This window comes from Balaenoptera acutorostrata, chromosome 4 (genome assembly GCF_949987535.1).
Source record: "Balaenoptera acutorostrata chromosome 4, mBalAcu1.1, whole genome shotgun sequence".
NCBI classification, from domain to species: domain Eukaryota; kingdom Metazoa; phylum Chordata; class Mammalia; order Artiodactyla; family Balaenopteridae; genus Balaenoptera; species Balaenoptera acutorostrata.
The window spans coordinates 67,652,870-67,673,488 of NC_080067.1; the positions used below are offsets into that span (position 1 = coordinate 67,652,870).

Sequence of the window (20,619 nt, forward strand, 5' to 3'; positions counted from 1 at the left end):
TGTCATTTAATGGCTTCAGGCTGTGACCCCGATTTGCAGGAAGTCAGATCATCCTGCCATATTCTGGCTTCTAGCAGGAGGATGTTAGGAACAGTAAGGTTTGCGACTAGGTTTACTGTTTGGTGCCCTTCGTTCCTCTCATGATGGGCTCAGCCCTGCCTAGGGAAGGCAGCAGTGTATCTTTTCCTACAGAAAGAGAAGAGCCAACGGATGTTCTTCAGGTCCTGCAAGAGCCAGGAAGGCCTTTCATGTGCCAGGATTGGCTCTGTCTCTTCTTCTCAGCTTGGATGTGAAGATTAACTGTCCATCAGCGAAGGGATTTCAAATCCCATGTCCAATTAAATTCAACTTGTCAACGGTTTTTTAAGCAACATATATGCCTGTCACTAGAAGGCGCACAGGTCCTCCTGGCCTTGAGGAGCTCACAGTCACATAGGTATAGCTGAGGTAGAACACAGACATATTTTTGAAAAGCTTTAGCTAGTTTCTTCCAAATATTTGCCGCCTCACTCCCTGCCCCCTACCTTGGGTCTTGATCCCTGGGAAAAGGCTCATGTCTAGAACAAATATATCATGCAAAAAAGCTTGGGAAAATCAGAGGTGGTGTCATAAAGCAGTAAACTCAGCACAAACGCTTCTACTGCCAAGTCGTGTGTGTGTGTAAGGTGAGGACAATCAGTCCTCAGACTCTGGAGACTGAAAAGGCCTACAGCAATCCAAGGCTTAACAGCCGGGCCTCAACAAATAGCACTAATCCTCTGAGGCTCTCGGAAACACTGAAATAGGAACAGGAGAGATTGCAGAGACTACAATTCCCAGAATGCTCAATGGGGAAAATGAAGTGAGTGTAGCAGTGCATTCTGGATTGTGTATTTCGAGTAGGGCTGAATAAGGCCACTCCTACCCCTCCCCCAAGGCACGCCTACCCCCTCCTTCTAAGGTTCTCAAAGGCCGTCGGTAGTTGTAGTTTTGCCAAACTTAGGGGGCTTATAATTGTAAGCGAGAAGGCCGAGAGGCCTGACGGGATTTGTAGTCTGCGGCCTCGGCGGACGCGCACGCGCAGCAGAGGCCGGGGCGGGGCCGCGGCACTGCAGTGAAAGCCGAGGCAGCGGGCAGGCGAGCAGGGGGCGGGCGGACATCTTGGGATCCGGAGAGTGGCCAGGCTGGCTGAGCAGGGGCCTGCGGACACCAGGTGAGTTCGGGATCTAGGTGTACGGGGTGAAGGAGGACGCCTGCCTGGCTGCCCAGCTTTGCTCTTCCCTGCACTGCGCTACGCGGAAAGCAGTCCACACCCGGGAGTGGCCTCAGCCTTCAGAACCGGGAGGGAGCTGACGGCGGGGCGGGGGCGCCCGGGGCGCGGTTGCAGGACGGGCGCTGAGCGGTGCCCTCCACCTGACCCGCCCGGAGCTTCCCGTGAGAAGGGGACCCTACTGGAATCCTCCCAGAGCAGGGATGCCCCGCGGCGGCCCCCTCCCTAGGATCGTGACAACCCCCTACCCCGTGGCGCCTCCTCTCGGCGCAAGAACAAGCTTCCCACCCTGCGGCACCCCCTCCTCGCAGTTGAATGACAGCCCCTGCACTCCCTGGAACCATCTTTACCCGCGACGTCCTCTTCCCCAGGGCGAAAAGCCCACCACCCTCGCCTGCTTCTACACCCAGCTTTCTCTTATTCACCACTACTAGTCTGTCCCTGCCTTTTTTTCCTCTTTAAAGCCTTGACTTCTGACATACTGGAAACTCTCTCCTCCAGGTGCCCCCACCATACCTGTTGCCACTGTGGGCTCACCTGAGTATACTGCCTGGCTGTTGCTGTCAGTCTGTCCCTTAACTAAATATGCCATTCCTGTCCTGGGCCCCACCTCTGTTTCTCTGATGCCCTGAGCTCCCTACCACTTGATACCTGTGAACTTGGTTCTTTGCCCAGGGCTCTACCTCCATTTTGCGCTTCCTCTCCCAGTCTCTTTGGGACTGAGGAATGGGATGTGTCCACCACCTTGAGAGACTTCTCACGCAGTCTGGGAGACCTTGACTGCCACAGTAATAGGCTTTATTTTCCAGTTTAGCAAAGTCTGCTAAACTGCCCCCTGTGAAATTAACACCAGGGCTAATCCAGGAAATCTAGAACTAAATTAACCCTTTTTCTCGTTGCAAACAGTCTAATTTAGTTTGACCCAAATAATTTGGATAATTCAGGGATTCTGCCCCTCGGTTTTACAGGCACTCGGGTCAGAAGTGAATTATGCTGTGGGTCTGGAATCACAGAATTTCAGCTGGAAGGATCTCTTGATTGTTATGAACCTGCACCCACCTCGTTCCCCCACACCCCTGTATTTTCATTGCACTTGGAGCTGAGAGGGAGCCTCTCTTTTTAAAAGAGAGGTGGTCAAAAATAACTAATAAGCAGCTTGGGTCACTGAAGTGTAGTCTGTCAGGACTGGGGTCTTTCTACTCTGCTCTTTTGCCTGTTTATCTGACTGCCTGGGAGAGGCTGGATCCACACTCCTGGGTCCGTGTCAGGGCCTAAGGCCTCCCTTCTCTTCCTCCCCACACCCTGCACACCCTTTCCTGGAATGTTTAGACTTCTGTGAATTAGAGAGCTGGAGGTTCGGGCCCTGCTGCCTTCTCTGAAGGGTAGTGGAGCCTGAGGAACTGGGCGCTCCTAAAGTTTTGCCTGGGGGCCCCAGGCCTGAACCAGTTGGAGTAATTCCTACCACCATTCCTGCAACCACAGGCAGGCCTTCACGGTGACTCACCCGCTAGAGCGAGTGAGAGTCTGCACAGGAAGGGGCCTTGCTGAGCTCAGCACTGTGAAAGGGGGGAGGGGGCTACTCTGGGCTCAGCCCCAGAAAAGGGGCGGGGGGGGGTGTCAAAATGGCCTTAGAATCCTGGGCCTAAGTCCCTCTCCCTTTTCTCCCTTCCAGTATGGGATAAACAGGAACTGGAGCCTGGCTAAGGGGAGGGGCATGCCTGGGAGGGCTGCAGGGTCACTTGCTGGAGGATCAAGTCAGAAAAAAAGCCCAGCCAGTGACCTGCACAGCCCCACAGGGGACATTGGCAGGGGTTCTGAGACCTTCCCTTACCCTGCCCCCCCCATCCTAGGTCTGTTCTCAGAGCGATGGGCCGCGGAGACTGAGCTGCCGCCATGATTGGAGGCTTATTCATCTATAATCACAAGGGGGAGGTGCTCATCTCCCGAGTCTACCGCGATGACATCGGGTGAGTCCCCTGGCTGAGCCAGCTGCGCCCCCGCCCCCACCCTCCTCCCCAGCATGCAGGACCAGGTCTCTTTCTCCCAGAGGCTTGATTGGCACCGCCCCCACCCCTTGCTCCATCCTGGAAGCTCAGCTAATACAGCCTGGTTCCCATTAGGTCTGGTGGTATTGGCCAGGCAGCCAGTTGCTGGCTGCTTGGTGGGACCTGTGAAAAGGCAGGCCCCCCACAGTCTTAGGAACTCCTGCCCTTCCTGCCTCCTGTTTGCTGTAGTGACAGACCTGGTTGCTGGAGCTGAGTGCTTTTGGCTGGGCAGATTGATCCCTCCTTTGAGGAGAAGGGAGATCTGTCTCCAGCGGGTGGAGTCAGTGGTCAGGCTGGTGGTACTAATCCACCTAAGTCTTGCTCTCACAAGCCCTTCTCATGGTGAGAGTCTTCACTGGACTCTTGAAAGCCTCTCCCTTGCTCAGGAGTCAAGCTGCTGACTCAGCTGTTTTCAGTTCCTCTGGGCCACTCCTGGAGGAGAGGTGGTGAGCAAGCCTGAGGCACTCTCCAGGTCACTGAGGGATGAGCAGGGAGGCTGTGCTGCCTTTCTGGCCTATCAGAGTAGCCTGGGAACAGCCCCTTGTCCTGTGTGCCTCAGACCTCTGTAAGGAGTCACAGCCTCACTTCTCGTTCTGCCCCACCCTGCATGCCACTGCTGTTCCCTGACAGAGGGGACTTATCCCAGCCTCAGCGGCTCTAACGAGATTAGGCTCCTTTGGTTCATGCTTTCCTGTTTTTCATCCTGGAATTGCTTAGGATAGACAGTCAGATGGGCCTGCTACAGCGGCTCCCAGTTTCTTGGCTAATGGGCTGGCCTGGCCTTTGTGGCTGTTTGTCCGTTGGCTGGTGGTGGGGCATGGGCTAGAGTTGTGGCAGTGCCTGGCTTGCATATACCCACCCACACCCCACTCCCACCCTGATGGACCTGGTTAAGCCAAGGCCAGGGCATACACCATCTTGCATGCCTTGCTGTGCTCTCCACCCCTTGCCTGTTGCCCGTCTGCTTCCACCTCATGGTGGGTGCTGCCTACCCCAGTGTGTTGTGTGTCTAATCCTCTCTCTCGTTGCTGTCACTCTCCTCTTCTTGCTGGCGTCATTTCTCTCATCCCATCTCATTGGCTGCCATAGCAATAGGTAAGCGGCGTGATAAGCTGCTGCCCAGGCACAGGTGGGTGGGGGATCCTGCCCCACCCCCCGGCCCCCGCATCGTTGTTCTGTTCATCCTTTTCATCCCTGAACTTGCCCTGGAATTGGATCCTGGACAAGAATGGGGTGGCCCAGCTCCATGGCCCCTCGGCTTTTCCCTCAGTAGATTAGAGCCTTCTCTGAAGTCATGCTGGCTTTGTCTAACTTCTGGAGGAGCCAGCCTTCCCCACTGGTGGGATCACTAGTGGAAAGACTGGAGAAGCAGCAGCGTCTCTTTCTCATCTGGGCCTGGAGCTTACTGAGAAGCTATAGAGGTGGCAGCAGGAAAACTGGAGCCAGGCCTGGAAGTCAGGGACATACTTCTCTAAACCTGATGGACCTCACTTTATTGTGGTTATATCTGCCGTCCTGTCATTGCCACCTGACTTCCCTGTCTCTCGTGGCCTTCAGATATCAGCCTAGCTCTGGCCCTCCCCCACCCCGTGCCCCCACTGGGAGGAGTCCTAGGGAACCGCCCCAACGGTTTAGGCATTGGCTTTAGAGTGCGTGCCAGACTTCAGCAAAGAGGGGGGTGGCTGTTTGTTAGCTGTGGTTGATACCTGTGGAGTGAGGTTTGCCCATGTACTGAGCAGCCTCTGTGCACCCTTTTCTCTCAGGAGGAACGCAGTGGACGCCTTTCGGGTCAATGTTATCCATGCCCGGCAGCAGGTGCGCAGCCCCGTCACCAACATTGCTCGCACCAGTTTCTTCCATGTTAAGCGGTCCAACATCTGGCTGGCAGCTGTCACCAAGCAGAATGTCAATGCTGCCATGGTCTTCGAATTCCTCTATAAGATGTGTGACGTGATGGCTGCCTACTTTGGCAAGATCAGCGAAGAGAACATCAAGAACAATTTTGTGCTCATATATGAGCTGCTGGATGGTGAGGCTGGCGGGGCAGTGGGTCTAGGGTGGGGATGCACCTGCTGGGGCCTGGCCTGGAGTTGGGAGCAGGTCTGAGGCTCCAGTGCCCTCTGAACTTCCTTTCCTGACTACCTGGTATTTTGAGCTCTGAGGAAGACAGTCCAAATCCAGAACTAAAGGCTGATCTGAAGTGAATACAAAAATAGGCTAGCGAGTGGAGGTAGGGGAAGACCAAAAGGTCTTTTGGTGGCTGGTCTTCCTGCAGTTCAGTTAAGCACGTTTCATCCTCTTATCTTTGTGGTTTGGGCCTTACTACACTGACTCTCCTCCCAGCTTTCCATCTCAACAGCTGCCTCAGAGCCTGGACAAGGGTGAGATATTACAAGGGCGCATACAACAAGGGTGAGATACAACAAGGGCTCATTGTTACTTCTCTTCCTCTGTAGCGTATGATTTAAGTCAACAGAGTCCTTTCATCTTTCCAACATCTCTGTCTTTTAAGGGCTAAGGGCTTCTTGACCTCTCACTCACTGGCCGTGCGACTCTTCTGCTGCTTTTTCTATTTGAAAAAAACGTGATATTTTCATTGTTTTCTTATAAAGCACAAATCCTAGAGTAAATGCTAAAACTTTGTTGCAGATGATGCCTAAATGTTTTTGGAGCTATGCTGGCCAGATATATCCAGGCCAGGGGAGGGATTGGCGCAAAGGAGCCTTCCACTTTTTCTAGGAGTTGACAGCTCCCTTCCTTTTGCAGAGATCCTAGACTTTGGCTACCCACAGAACTCAGAGACAGGCGCACTGAAAACCTTCATCACCCAGCAGGGCATCAAGAGCCAGGTACTCAAATTGTACAGGCTGTAGTCAGGGTGGAGCCCAACCTCCCTTCATCCCCGCTGGCCCCCAGGCCTTGTCTGAGCTGACTCATGAGCCTGCCCCTGACAGGAAGTGCTGGCCTGAGCCTTCTGCCATGACCGCAGGCCTCTTTTGCTCTGTGTGGCCCTCTCCCACCCCTGGAGCTTGCCAACTCAGCATCTCTGTTACTGGGGATACAGCTCAAGCAGTTTCCTTCTACACTGGGGGAAGGGGGGGTGTGGACTGCTCTGGAGGCTTGGTATTCCTCAGGAGGAGAGAGCTTGGGCCCTCTTCTAGGATCCAGGCCTCATAGCCTTCTCCTTCTTTTCTGCCTGCCTCTTCCCATCTGCGCCCCTCTGCTGCTTCCTGTGGGCACCATGTTGGCCCTGTGTTCTCCAGCATCAGGTAAGCTGTTCCCTCAGCTTCCACCCTTGCAGCTTTGCTCAGTTTTCTCCAGGCCCTGCCCCATGGGGGAAGATGGGTCACAGGGTGGGGACTAGAAGGGAGAGGGGATGAGGGTGGAGTGGGGATGGAGACAAGTGGATTGAAGGGGGAGAGGAGTGAGGCCTTGCTGTTTGTCTCTATCCCCCACGTAGACAAAAGAAGAGCAGTCTCAGATCACCAGCCAGGTGACTGGGCAGATTGGCTGGCGGCGGGAGGGCATCAAGTATCGCCGGAACGAGCTCTTCCTGGATGTGCTGGAGAGTGTGAACCTCCTCATGTCCCCACAGGGTGAGGGCCCTCTCGTGATGAAGCAGGATGGGGGCCAGGGCAGGATATTGGTCCTGACTCAGCTGCTCCTGTTTATCTGTCCATCACCAGGGCAGGTGCTGAGCGCCCATGTGTCAGGCCGGGTGGTGATGAAGAGCTACCTGAGTGGCATGCCCGAGTGCAAGTTTGGGATGAATGACAAGATTGTCATTGAGAAGCAGGGCAAAGGCACAGCTGATGAAACAAGCAAGAGGTGCCTGAGGCAGGGGAGCTGGTGGGAGAGGGTGGACCTTGGAGGGCTGAGCAGAGCCTGGTGAATCACAAGTTCCTTCTGGATTTCATTTTTGCAGTAATGCAAACTCCCTCTTCCTAAGGGTGTGCTTGGCTTGGTTGCTCTTGGTATCTGTGTTAAGAGAGATGAGGGGATTGTCCTCATCCTACTCAGAGTAAGCCCCTTTGTTTGATCCCAAGGACCAAGATTCTTCTGTACATACTGATGGCCCCTGCCCAGTGTGCCTGAAACTTTTGGGTTCCAAGCAGCACAGCTCTCAAAAGATGAGTTTGCAAAGCTCCCACTCATCCATAACTCTGGGACAGGGACCCGCAAGTCAGAAAGCTGCATTCTGACAGCTTTCCATAGATTACAGTGCACGCCTGTCCAGGCTCTGGCAGCCTTTGGGGGTGGGCTAATCTCCCAGCCCGACTCTCTCATGCCAGTCTCTTGTACCAATGAGGAGACCTTCTGTCCCTGCTTGCAGCGGGAAGCAATCAATTGCCATTGATGACTGTACCTTCCACCAGTGTGTGCGACTCAGCAAGTTTGACTCGGAGCGCAGCATCAGCTTCATCCCACCAGATGGAGAATTTGAGCTCATGAGGTGCCATTGGGGTGTGAGGAGCAGGGGTTGCTGTCGGCAGAGATGGGGGGAGAGGGAGGAGAACAGGCTCTGCTGTGCCAACCTGAAGGTCTCACACCCCTAAAGGTATCGCACCACCAAGGACATTATCCTTCCTTTCCGAGTGATCCCGCTAGTTCGGGAAGTGGGACGCACCAAGCTGGAGGTCAAGGTGGTCATTAAGTCCAACTTCAAGCCCTCGCTACTGGCTCAGAAGATTGAGGTGAGGATAAGGGACTTGGGGAGGAGGAAGCACTTGTCTCCAGGAATAAAGGGAGCTGATGGCAGGGTTTGACAGAGCTCCCTGACAGGTGTGTCACTTCTAGGTGAGGATCCCAACGCCACTGAACACCAGTGGGGTGCAGGTGATCTGCATGAAGGGGAAGGCCAAGTACAAGGCCAGCGAGAACGCCATCGTGTGGAAGTGAGTCAGTCCTTCATGAGGCCACAGCAGGGCTCAAGATGCCTTGGTGTACCCTCTTGTTAAGTTTCACCTTTCGTCCTGTGAGAGTGTGTGTGTGTGTGTATGGAAGGGGGTGACTGCTTCTCCAGGAGCCTTTGCTTGTGTTCTCACCCCTTATACCTCTGTGTAAGTGTGCACATGCCTGCACTGGGGTGCATGCATGCATGCATTTATCAAGATTCTTTAACATTTCCCTATTTGCCCTTGTAATACCTCTGTGAAGTAGAGAGCAAGGGATAGCATGGCCATGTATCTAAGCAGAAACTGTGTGCAGCCCACAGTGCTAAAGGAATAACAGACCCAAGGTTTCATAGCAAGAGGTTATCAGAGTCCTCACCACATTTCCTTGCCCTAGCACCTCCCACAAGCTCCTGGGTTCTCTTCCCTGCCACCCCCCAACCTCCCCAAAGGGGCAACCCCCCTTGAAGCTCCTCCAGGCTACCAGGGCCCCTGTGTTCCCAGGATCAAGCGCATGGCAGGCATGAAGGAATCGCAGATCAGCGCTGAGATTGAGCTGCTGCCCACCAACGACAAGAAGAAATGGGCTCGACCCCCCATTTCAATGAACTTTGAGGTATGGCAGAGAAGGGGCCTAGAGCCATGGCAGGGTGTGCTAGGAAAGACTTTAGAGATCATTCAGATCAACCTCTGCACCTACCACCTTGCAGACGAGGAAACTGAGGCCCAGAGAGAAGTGATTTCAATTCACAGACCCATTCCTTCCCGCCTTAGGCCTCCTACTAGAAATTGCTATTCACACCGAAAAAAATCTTCACCTTCCTTTGGCTTCTCATAAAACAATTCTTAGGGAAAACTGAAATAGCTTGCATGCCAGGTAAGACACAGTTTACAGACAGGAAAATGAGCTGACTTTGCTTTGTGCACGTTAGACATGTAATTTTTTCCACCTTATTGTTTAAGTCTGTAATATTGAGCAGGATAAGTATGTTCTAAGGCAGGTCTTTGGTTGCTGCCACCTGCTGATTAAAGGAATTGATTCAAGTCCTCACAGGCAGGGCCTGACTTCAAACCCAAATGATTGCTAGTTACTCCTGGATATGCTTTCTTCCTTAGTAACGTCTTAGAGGACCCCTCACCACCCCAGCTTCCTTCAGCTTCTTTTAGGGTCCCAATCATTCAGACACCTGTAGTAGAGAGATGAGGTAGGGCAAGGCTATGGAACTTCCCGGAGGAGAGCGGCAGTGAAAGGAAGGCCACATTCCTAACTGGAGCTGTCCCTTGCCCAGGTGCCATTCGCGCCTTCTGGCCTCAAGGTGCGCTACTTGAAGGTGTTTGAACCGAAGCTGAACTACAGCGACCACGACGTCATCAAATGGGTGCGCTACATCGGCCGCAGCGGCATTTATGAGACCCGCTGCTAGCTGCCTAGTGGCAGCTAGCCCGCCTCCCCACCCACCCTCTTCCACGGGCCTGGGTGCCCTTGGCCACCACACGTCAGTGTCTCCTCCCTCCTGCTTTGCTGCCTTCCCTTTGCACCAGCCCCTGCGTCTAGGTCTGGACCAACCACGTTGTGAGCGGGACTGTCGGAGCAGTCCCTGGGCTCCCTGGGCAGGGTGGTTTCTGAGGCTCCTGCTCCTCCGTCCATCTGCCTGCCCCAGCCCCGTGCCAGGTTCTGAGTTCTGCGACCAAAGCCAGGTGGGCCCCATCCCCTCCCCTCCCCTGTGGCCACATCTCTCTGGAGTGGGAGGGTCGGCTGCCCCTCACCTCGGAGCTCCCCCAAAGGCCAGTAACGGATCCCCAGCCCTCAATTCCTACTCTGCTTTGGGATAGTGTGAGCTTCATTTTGTACACGTGTGACTTCGTCCAGTTATAAACCTAATAAACTCTGTAGAATGGAGTTGCTGGCTAAATGTTGAAGTGGAAGGTACATGGGGAGGGGGTCTGGTGGGACTGCTGCTCCCCTGTCTTACTTGGCCTGCCAGGAGTAGAATTTTCTATTCCAAACTCTCTTTTGTCTCAATTGTTACGTCCCTCAGGGCCATCTAAGCTCCTGACAGGTGTTAGCCCCAGGTCTCCCGTCTCCTCTGAGAAAATAGCCTCAAGGACAAGAAGCCCCACCTGGCCCCGGTTCCCTGAGGGTAGAGATTCTTAAAATCATTCTCAGCTTTAGGCAGGTATTTTTCTAATTAGCAGAGATTAAGCAAGGTTTACATTTGGTCTTTCCAGCCATCCTTAGAAACTGACCTCTTAATTCCATCCTCTTCTCAGTTACTCAGGCTTCACAGACCTCAGTGGGTGGGTTGCAAAAAGGAAAAATGACTCTTCCCAGGCCTCTTAGAAAATTCCTCCCTCTGTGCCTCCCCTTCTCCATAGAATTGTATGGTGAGCGAGTCCCTGAGGGGAGTGCTTCATATTCTGCTGATGTGTTGGAGCAGATAAAGATTTGCCATCACTGGTTTTCCCTTGCTTGGTCTCAACCTTTTTTTTAAAAAAAAGAGGGCTTGAGTTTTAGCTCAGTTTTGTTTTTAAAATTTATTTATTTATTTATTTATTTCGGGCTGTGCTGGGTCTTCGTTTCTGTGCGAGGGCTTTCTCTAGTTGCAGAGAGCGGAGGCCACTCTTCATCGCGGTGCGCGGGCCTCTCACTATCGCGGCCTCTCTTGTTGCGGAGCACAGGCTTCAGGCGCGCAGGCTCAGTAGTTGTGGCTCACGGGCCCAGCTGCACCGCGGCATGTGGGATCTTCCCAGATCAGGGCTCGAACCCGTGTCCCCTGCACTAGCAGGTAGATTCTCAACCACTGCACCACCAGGGAAGCCCGGTCTCAACCTTTTTAAACCAAAAACATCTATTAAGAGAAAATATACAATGAACTCCCATGTCGCATCCTGGTGATTCAACTTGTCATCTCCTTAATATCACATCCAGCCTGTGTTCGTGCTTAATCCAAGTGTCCTACAAAAATTTTCACAATTTACATCTGGATCCAAACAAGGTCCATTGTGATTGGTGAATGCTTCTTAAATCTTAAAAATCACAGGTTCTCCCTTAGCTCTTGCAGTGTTGAAGAAACCAAATAGTTCTGTAGTTTCTCCATCAGAATTACTTTCCCTGTGTTTCATATGAAATGGAAATAACAGGATTGACTCCTCACCATGTCAAAAGGATGGATAACGTTGTGACTTTAGGTGACAATTTTAGAGCCCAGTTGGAAGAATATTCACAGTAAATGTGAAGCAGTAGCATCATCAGGGTACGAAGAAGTCTGCTTTGGGTGTAGGTAGGGAATAAATAGTAGTGAATTTACACAGACCTTGTCGATCTGGTTTTCTTGCCCTGTGGCGGTCAGTGAGGCAGTGCCTGGGGGTGGTGGGAGGACGTAATTCGCTTAAGTCAGCTGAGCTGTCAAGTGTGAGAGGACTGAGTGCAGGTCGCGGGCGGGCTGGCTACCTGACCAAGACAAGCAGCCCGTAGGGCCAGCGAACCGGAACAAAACCCGCGGCTGCACAGAACGGCGCCAGGGGCTTCTAAGAGCTCAGGGACCAGCGTGAGTCAGCAAAGCTCTCGGCGGGCTCCAAAATGGACCCAGACAGGCGCGCAGCGGCTGACGCGCCTCAAGGGAGCGTACAGAATCTAGCAAGGCCGAAGTGCTTTATCAACCGCCCTTTTCGGGAGGTTCCCAGATAAACCGCGAGCTTCCTTGCACCCAGCCCCCGCCGCCGGCAGAAGCTCCACCTCCCAGAAGGCAGCGAGAACCGCACGTGTGGCTAATTTTTTAGTGGAAAGGGTTGCGCAAGCGCAGAGAGTGTGGCTCAGCGTAGACTCTGAGCGGCGCTTGCGCACCGTTCCACCAGCTCCGTTCACCCCGCCCACCGGGCTCTGCGAACTCCGCGCCTTTCTTACGTCACCGTTTCGCATGCGCTTTGGAAGGAAGGGTGAGATTTCGGGGACGGGCAGGGGGCGGGCCTTGGCCGAGGTCTCACGGCGACTGCGCGGACGGGAGCCCGACTGGAACATGGCGACTTGCGCTGAAATCCTGCGGAGCGAGTTCCCCGAAATTGACGGACAGGTCTTCGACTACGTGACGGGTGAGCCGAACCGAATCAACGCGCTGGGGATGCCGAAGTGGTAGTCAGAGGGGGAGTACTAAGGGAGGGCAGTGCCGGGGGCCGCTGCTAGGCCTCTCCTCTGCGTGACCTCTTGGCCCGAGGGCCAGTTGGGTCTGGAGCCCGGACTGGGGCCGCGGTACAGGGATTAAAACTGCTTGTATGTCCACTCTACCTGGTATTTTCCTCGTCTTGCCACGCCCGCCCTAGGCGTCTTGCACAGCGGCAGTGCGGACTTCGAGTCTGTGGATGACCTGGTGGAAGCTGTGGGGGAACTGTTGCAAGAGGTGTCCGGGGACAGCAAGGATGACGCGGGCATCAGGGCCGTGTGCCAGCGCATGTACAACACTCTGCGCCTGTACGTGCCAGGGCACGGGGATTCGTGGGGGAGGTGGGAGGGCGGACGGTCAGGAGACGAGATGTGAGGGAGGAAGGTCTGATGGCCACAGAGCTTTCTCCTCCACTTCTGACTCTTTGCTTTCTATCCCTACCCTCAAGGACTGAGCCACAGACCCAGGGAAACAGCCAGGTGCTACTAGACGCCCCCATCCAGTTGTCAAAGATAACAGAGAACTACGGTGAGAGTGAGGGAAGATTGAACTAGCTGCCCTATGTCCTTTTCTTGGCCTCCACCCCCTAGCCACCTGCCCCCTGGAGCTCAGAACTCTTGGTACCTCTGTTCCACAGAACAAGGTTTTAGGAGCTAGTTGATGTCTTTACTGAGGGCAGATGAGCCTATTAATAAAGGGATTAGGATTGGAGAGTTCTCTAAACTCTTGGGTGTGGTAGGAAGCATATGGGCCTTGCAGCTGGACAGTCTTGGGTTCACTCCCCAATTTTGCGACTTACTAACCAACTGCATGATCTTGTAAGAGTTGCCTGTCTGCTCCCAGTCTCTGTATCCTTAATCTGTGAATTGAGTTTTTGTTTTGTTTTTAAGTGTTGGGAGGATGATATTTATCTCCAGGATTTGTAAGGCTTTCCTTTAAATGTATGTTTCTGTGTTTAGTTTGTGTTAGTTACTCAAAATGTTAGTTTCCCCTCCCTTAGGGAGAAGGTGACAGCTTTTCTTATCGCTTACAGACTGTGGCACCAAACTTCCAGGCCTGCTAAAGAGGGAACAGTCCTCGGTGAGGAGGGGGAGGAGGAAGAAAAGGAGAGGGCTGTATCTGTGGTGGGAGTGGGAGTTGCTTGTCTCTAAATATTGGAGTATCTTTCTGGGGGATTTCTGATTGTCTTTTCCTGAGTCTCCGAGCCTACACCCTAGGATGAAATGGTTGTGTTTGGACCCTTAGACAGTGAATGCAAAGAAGCTAGAGAAAGCTGAGGCTCGACTGAAGGCAAAGCAGGAGAAGCGCTCAGAGAAGGACACACTCAAGACCAGCAGCCCTCTGTGAGTTTAGTGAGAAAGGCTGAGAAGAGAGCAGAGCAGTCTCTATTGGGATGGAAGGGGGCTTGGGAGTGCTAAAAGCCATCCATTTCTCCCTTTAAAAGAGTTTTGGAAGAGGCATCAGCCAGCCAGGCAGGCAGCAGAAAGGAGAGTCGGTTGGAATCATCTGGCAAGAACAAATCCTACGATGTGCGAATTGAGAACTTTGATGTATCTTTTGGCGATAGGTGAGGGAGTGGCAGTGGGGGAGTGGGGGTGACATTTTTCTTTTTCCAGTTAAAGGAGAATTAGGAGAGGTGAAATGGGGCTAAAAATAGTTAGGTTTCTGTTGTTAAACTTGCTGTGCAACTACCTCTAGAGTACCCTTTGTCTCCTTCCTACTACCCCTGCAGGGTACTGCTGGCTGGAGCAGATGTGAACCTGGCATGGGGCCGCCGCTATGGGCTGGTGGGTCGGAATGGACTAGGGAAGACGACACTGCTGAAGATGCTGGCCACCCGGAGCCTGCGGGTTCCAGCCCACATTTCCCTGCTGCACGTGGAGCAGGAGGTTGCTGGAGACGACACCCCTGCCCTGCAGAGTGTGCTGGAGAGTGATACTGTGCGAGAAGATCTCCTGCGTCGGGAGCGGGAGCTCAGCGCCCAGATTGCTGCTGGCAGGTGAGGGCTCCTGGCAAGGGATTGACCAGCAGCAGCTGTGCTTCACAGAGTGCCTGCCGTGCTGGCACAGTCCACAATTCGTGTGCCCATCCTAGTAGGCAGCAGAGCTTAGTACTTGGCACTGTGGGGCTGTAAATCCCTTGTTCCTGGCACAGTGCCCATTGCCCTCACCGCCATGAGCAAGTCCTTCCTGTGCTCTGTTCCTGTCCCAGCAACAAGGCAGCCAGTGGCCTGCTTTGCAACTGTCCTGGGGTGCAGGATATACTAGTAGACTGCGCCCACTCAGGCTGATTGCTCTTCCCCCATTCGTAGGGCCGAGGGCTCAGAAGCTGCACAGCTGGCAGAAATCTATGCCAAGTTGGAGGAGATTGAGGCTGACAAAGCACCTGCCAGGTATTTAAAATTCCCTTCCTTTCTTCAGATTTCATCTTTCCCTTCTGTTACCTATTCCAACCAGGTTCTTTAATTTCTTCATTTCTAGAGCATCAGTCATTCTTGCTGGGCTTGGCTTTACCCCCAAAATGCAGCAGCAGCCCACCCGGTGAGTGGCCCTTACCATTCTTGGCTCTGAACACTGTTGGCTCTGCCTCTGCCTGTTCTCGTGAACACTCGCCCTTGTGATGCAGCTCTGTCTCTCTTTAGGGAGTTCTCAGGTGGCTGGAGGATGAGACTGGCCCTCGCCCGGGCTCTGTTTGCTAGGTGAGTCTCCTGGGCCTGTGTATGGATACTGTGGAGAATGGGCTTGGCTCTTGCAGGGTGGCAACAAGTCGCTGACCTAAAACCTCAAGCCTTGCATTCTTCTTTTCCACAGGCCAGATCTGCTGCTGTTAGATGGTGAGTTTGAAATGGGGCACCCTGACTTTGGGGTGCAAAAGCGTGCCATCATCCAAGTTCCCAGTTCTCTAGCCCTTCTATCCCAAACGTGTCCTCCTCCACTTTTCCAGAACCCACAAACATGCTGGATGTAAGGGCCATCCTGTGGCTGGAGAATTACCTGCAGGTGAGTGCCTGCAGGTGCTGGAGTAAGTCTGGGAAAGGTCTGCCTCCAAGACCGTTGGGGTCTGGGAGCTGACTGCCCTCCCAAACTGGGCCTGCCATCCTGTGACCCCCCCTCAGACGTGGCCCTCCACAATCCTGGTCGTCTCCCACGACCGCAACTTCCTGAATGCCATAGCCACAGACATCATCCACCTGCACAGCCAACGGCTGGATGGTTACCGGGGAGACTTTGAGACCTTCATCAAGAGCAAGCAGGAGCGGCTGCTCAATCAGCAGCGTGAATATGAGGCCCAGCAGCAGTATCGCCAGCATATCCAGGTGTGGGAGCAGGCGGGGCTGGGGACCTGTCCCATCCCATGGGTATTAGAGTTGCGGGGAGTGAGGGAGCTGAACAGTACCTGAACTCATCCACCTGCAGGTTTTCATTGACCGGTTTCGCTACAACGCCAACAGAGCCTCTCAAGTGCAGAGTAAACTCAAGATGCTGGAGAAGCTGTGAGTACTGTGTCTCTGACCAGGCTTTGACTCATGTCTCTTATTTGCTTCCCTCATTTTGTAGGCCACCCCTTGCCCTCCCACTCTAGATCTCCCCTTTTCTACAAACCAACTTTAATTTCCTCCCCTGCAGGAAGGCAGGGTATTCTGTTACTGCTCTTGGAGAGTTAATCTTTCCCCCAGGCCTAGGCAACTATCAGTCTACTTTCTGTCTGTATATATTTGCTAATTCTGGACATTTCGTATAAATGGAATTGTACATGTGACCTTTTCTGTCTGGCTTCTTTCGCTTAACATAATGTTTTTGAGGTTCATTGTGTCGGAGCATGGATTAGTGCTTCACTCCTCTTTATGACCAGGTAATATTCTGTTGTAGGGATAGTCCACATTTTGTTTGTTGACTCATCAGGTGGTAGACATTTGGATTATTTCCCCTTTTTGGCTCTTACGAATAATGCTACTATGAACATTTGTGTACAAGTTTTTGTGTGGACATGTGTTTTCTATTCTCTTGGGTACATACCTAGGAATGGAATTGCTGGGTTACATGGTAATTCTATGTTTAAATTTTTGAGGAACTGCCAAACTGTTTTTATTTTATTTTATTATTATTATTATTTATTTATTTATTTTTGGCTCCATTGGGTCTTCGTTGCTGCATGTGGGCTTTCTCTAGTTGTGGCGAGCGGGGGCTACTCTTCGTTGTGGTGCGTGGGCTTCTCATTGTGGTGGCTTCTCTTGTTGCAGAGCACGGGCTCTAGGTGCGCGGGCTTCAGTAGTGTGGCACGTGGGCTCAGTAGTTGCGCCTTGCGGGCTCTAGAGCGCAGGCTCAGTAGTTGTGGCGCACAGACTTAGTTGCTCTGCAGCATGTGGGATCTTCCCGGACCAGGGCTCAAACCTGTGTCCCCTGCATTGGCAGGCGGATTCTTAACCACTGTGCCACCAGGGAAGCCCTCCAAACTGTTTTTAAAAGCAGCTGCACCATTTTACATTCCAACCAGCAATGTATGAGGGTTCCAATTTCTCTGCCTTCTTGCCAACACTTATTATCTGTCTTTCGAATTTTAGCCATCTTAGTGGGTGTGAAGTGATATCTCATTGTGATCTTGATTTGTATTTCCTTAATGACTAATGGTGTTGAGCATTGGAGGTTTTTTTAATTGAGGTAGAGCTGATATGCAGTATTATATAAGTTTCACGTGTACAGCATAGTGATTCACAATATTTAAAGGTTACATTTCATTTATAGTTATTGTAAAATATCGGCGGTATTCTCTGTGTTGTGTCATATATTCTTGTAGCTTATTTATTTTATACATAGTAGTTTGTATCTCTTAATCCTCTACCCAGTCTTGCCCCTCCACCCCTTTCCTCTCCCCACTGTTAACCACTAGTTCTCTATATCTGTGAGTCTCTTTCTTTTTTGTTATATTCAGTAGCTTTATTTTTTAGATTCCACCTATAAGTGATATCATACAGTATTTTTTTTTCTCTGCCTTATTTCACTTAGCATAATATTCTTCAAGTCCATCCATGTTGTTACAGATGGCAAAATTTTATTCTTTTTTTGTGGCTGAGTCGTTTTCCATTATGTGTGTGTGTGTGTGTGTGTGTGTGTGTGTGTGCATTCATCTGTGGATGTGCAGACACTTAGGTTGCTTCTGTATCTTGGCTGTTGTAAACAATACTGCTGTGAACATTGGGGTGCATGTATCTTTTCGAATTAGTGTTTTCATTTTTTTCGGATACATACCCAGGAGAGCATTGGAGGTTTAATCTTGAAGCAACATTTCTGGATGTGCTGGTGGTAGGGGAGCTTAAAATCATAAGGCTTAGGATTTTGTGACCTTGTAACATACGTCACAGTATATTAACAGGGAGGACAAAAAAACTACCAAAAAAAGAATCCTATTTTTCCGCCATGTATATTACTTGTGTGATAAAAACAAATTTATTTTTTAAAGTCGTAAATCTAGTCTGTCTCCTCTCTCCTCAGACCGGAGCTGAAACCCGTGGACAAGGAGTTGGAGGTAGTGATGAAGTGAGTGCTGGGCCAGAGGGGCAGGTGGGGAAACTCTTGTTTCTGGCTGCCCTCGTGCTCCTCACCCCCACCTCCTGCAGGTTCCCCGATGGGTTTGAGAAATTCTCACCACCAATTCTGCAGCTAGATGAGGTGGATTTCTACTACGACCCAAAGCATGTCATCTTCAGCCGTCTCTCCGTCTCTGCTGACCTTGAATCCCGCATCTGTGTGGTATCGTTGCTGTTTCTCTGTTTCGTGAGCTGGGACTGGGCTCTCCCACCCCTTATGTGGTGTGGATTGGCCACATGGCAGAGAAGGCCCCCCGGAGTAGGAGTCAGTGTCTGGGCTGAGGACTTTGCTGTACTTGTGCTGGCCCCTCCTCCAGCCTCACAGGGCCGCTCTGCGGCATAGATGGAGAGCCTGGCATGTGGTATTTTATAAATACTTAGAGCAGTACTTTGTCTTACTGGTCTCAGCTCTGAGTTTCCTCAAACTGTGGAACATAGAGGAGAGAGCATGGGCTTCAGGGTCAGACTTCGGATCCTAACTCTGCCATTTCCTAGCTTGGTTACTAAGCAGTCTCCTCATCCTTAAAATGGATATAGCGTCTAACTCACTTGGTTATTGGGAGAATTAATTCCCTTGCACTTAGTGGGTACTTGGGTATTGGTCCCTTTTACATCTTCCTTCATTTTTTTCTATAGTTCCTTAAAAATATTTTTTTGGTTGTTGGAGTCCCTGGGACTAGCTGAGACCCATTCTCATCTCCTCCCCTTCTGTATCCCGCACAAGGATGCTCGTTACATTCTCATGTTACTTTTTACAGGTTGGGGAGAATGGGGCTGGGAAGTCTACCATGTTGAAGCTCCTTATGGGGGATCTGGCACCTGTTCAGGGCATCAGACATGCTCACAGGTAGGGCCCACATCGCCGCTCTCCAAACCCTCCTGTGCTGTAGCCGCAGTCTTTTATGGCCATTGCCCTCCATCCCCTCTCTCCACCTTACCATCTGCCTGCAGGAATCTGAAGATTGGCTATTTCAGCCAGCACCATGTGGAGCAGCTGGACCTGAATGTCAGTGCTGTGGAACTGCTGGCACGCAAGTTCCCCGGTGCGTCAGGGACTTGAGTTGGGGAAGGAGGGCCGGGCCTGACGCCTATAGCTAGGCCTACCTGGGGTTGCTGAGCAGCCCCCCGACTCTGGGTGTGAGGACATGTGCATTGGGGGTGGGGCTGGGGGGAACGTGAAGGGAGGGAGTTGGGCCGAGAACCCACACGGTGGGGTGGGGCCTGTTCCAGGACGGCCTGAGGAGGAATACCGTCACCAGCTGGGCCGGTACGGCATCTCTGGAGAACTGGCCGTGCGCCCTGTTGCCAGCTTGTCTGGGGGCCAGAAGAGCCGTGTGGCCTTTGCTCAGATGACCATGCCCTGGTGAGGCCTCCTTTTCTAGAGCTTTGCCCTCCCCTTTCCCATTCTTTCCTAATGGAAGATGATTGTCTTGCATTCGTATCAGAGTTCCTTTTCTCCCAGCCCCCGCAACTGCCCACCTTCCTTTGTTCTGCCTTCCAGCCCCAACTTCTACATTCTGGATGAACCCACAAACCACCTGGATATGGAGACCATTGAGGCTCTGGGCCGCGCTCTCAACAGTTTCAGGGTGAGTGTGCCTTCACACTGCCCACTCCTTCCCAGGCCTCAGCACCCCTTAGGGGCCCCCTGAGTGCCCCCTGGTCTCCTGTCTTTCAGGGTGGTGTGATTCTGGTGTCCCACGATGAACGCTTCATCCGACTGGTGTGCCGAGAGCTGTGGGTGTGTGAAGCAGGCGGCGTCACCCGGGTCGAGGGGGGATTTGACCAGTACCGAGCTCTTCTCCAGGAACAGTTCCGCCGTGAGGGCTTCCTCTAGGGCCACCAAGCTGAGGACTGTGCCCAGGACATGGACTGGTCTCTCAGACCCCTGGGCCACCACGTAGGCAACCATCTCCGGCCATGGACTTCCCCCGACTTTGGGGACAGCCTTATTCCTAAATCTCTCCTTTTGATTGGAGCATCCTCTTGTGCAACCCAGGGAGCCCCACCTAAGGGTCTTTGAGGACTGGTCTTCCAAGAGGAAGGGAGTCGGGGGTGCCCTCTGGGATTTTAGATTCTCCCCCACTGCCCCAGCTGCGACTGGGCTCTGAGTGGCCGCATGTAAATTAAATCTCCCTGCATCTTCCTCGCCTCGCCTCTGCTGCTCCCTGGCACGGGGCTACAGTGTTTGCCCATGGTTAAGGAGTGTAGGCTCTCTGATTTGGCATTTTCCTGTGGCATTTGTGTCGGTCATGTGGAGGAGGCCATGGCATTATCAGTGTTGCCCCTGGGCAGAGATGTCATTAAAGCCACTGGGGGTCGGCCTTGCAGTGGACCAAGCTAGTGATGAAGGGCGGCGTATTACATCACTGCGGTGCTGTTCCCTCTGGCCCGGGTTCAGCCTCAGCTGAAGGGGTCTGGGTTCTGCTGTCTCAGCCCCACTGCTTGAGAGAGTAAACTTGATTCTGTAACCTGGCCTCAAACATGGTTTGCCATTGCTTTCTCCAGTGGTCTCTGGCCCAGGCTCACCCTTCTTCTCTGATCTGGACCCTTCAGGGCCAAAGAGAAACTGAGCAATTGTCTTTGTCCCCATTTTGCTTGGGTGGTTTCATGTTCTTTATTTTTCCCCTAACCACGTAGGAGGGGCCTGGGAAGTAGGGAATTGAGAATGGGGTCTGAGGTGAAGAAAGAG

General features: G+C 52.6%; 2 protein-coding genes across 3 annotated transcripts; both read left to right on the forward strand.

The window, feature by feature from the left end:
• The first annotated feature begins 1,052 nt into the window (after positions 1 to 1,052).
• AP2M1 (adaptor related protein complex 2 subunit mu 1) lies at positions 1,053 to 10,086 on the forward strand. The gene is made up of 11 exons (XM_007195326.2): positions 1,053 to 1,192; positions 3,100 to 3,216; positions 5,058 to 5,323; positions 6,061 to 6,143; positions 6,755 to 6,890; positions 6,981 to 7,122; positions 7,628 to 7,747; positions 7,853 to 7,988; positions 8,092 to 8,189; positions 8,691 to 8,802; positions 9,476 to 10,086. Exons 2-11 carry the CDS (start codon positions 3,143 to 3,145, stop codon positions 9,608 to 9,610), a joined length of 1,302 nt encoding a protein of 433 aa, XP_007195388.1. The 5' UTR covers positions 1,053 to 1,192; positions 3,100 to 3,142; the 3' UTR covers positions 9,611 to 10,086.
• A 2,035-nt stretch (positions 10,087 to 12,121) lies between these two features.
• ABCF3 (ATP binding cassette subfamily F member 3) lies at positions 12,122 to 20,073 on the forward strand. 2 transcript variants are annotated; one of them, XM_007195322.3, is made up of 21 exons: positions 12,122 to 12,275; positions 12,504 to 12,651; positions 12,792 to 12,871; positions 13,377 to 13,423; positions 13,589 to 13,686; positions 13,788 to 13,910; positions 14,076 to 14,342; positions 14,655 to 14,735; positions 14,824 to 14,883; positions 14,985 to 15,041; positions 15,154 to 15,176; positions 15,287 to 15,342; positions 15,459 to 15,659; positions 15,760 to 15,836; positions 17,833 to 17,877; positions 17,958 to 18,090; positions 18,686 to 18,774; positions 18,879 to 18,970; positions 19,158 to 19,290; positions 19,429 to 19,516; positions 19,606 to 20,073. In XM_007195322.3, the coding sequence occupies exons 1-21, from the start codon at positions 12,203 to 12,205 to the stop codon at positions 19,762 to 19,764; spliced, it is 2,130 nt and encodes a 709-aa protein (XP_007195384.3). In that variant the 5' UTR covers positions 12,122 to 12,202; the 3' UTR covers positions 19,765 to 20,073. The 2 variants fall into 2 exon arrangements, with proteins under 2 accessions (XP_007195384.3, XP_057401373.1); XM_057545390.1 differs by lacking the exons at positions 12,122 to 12,275; positions 12,504 to 12,651; positions 13,377 to 13,423; positions 13,589 to 13,686; positions 13,788 to 13,910 and having other exon boundaries at positions 12,798 to 12,871.
• The last annotated feature ends 546 nt before the right edge of the window (positions 20,074 to 20,619 follow it).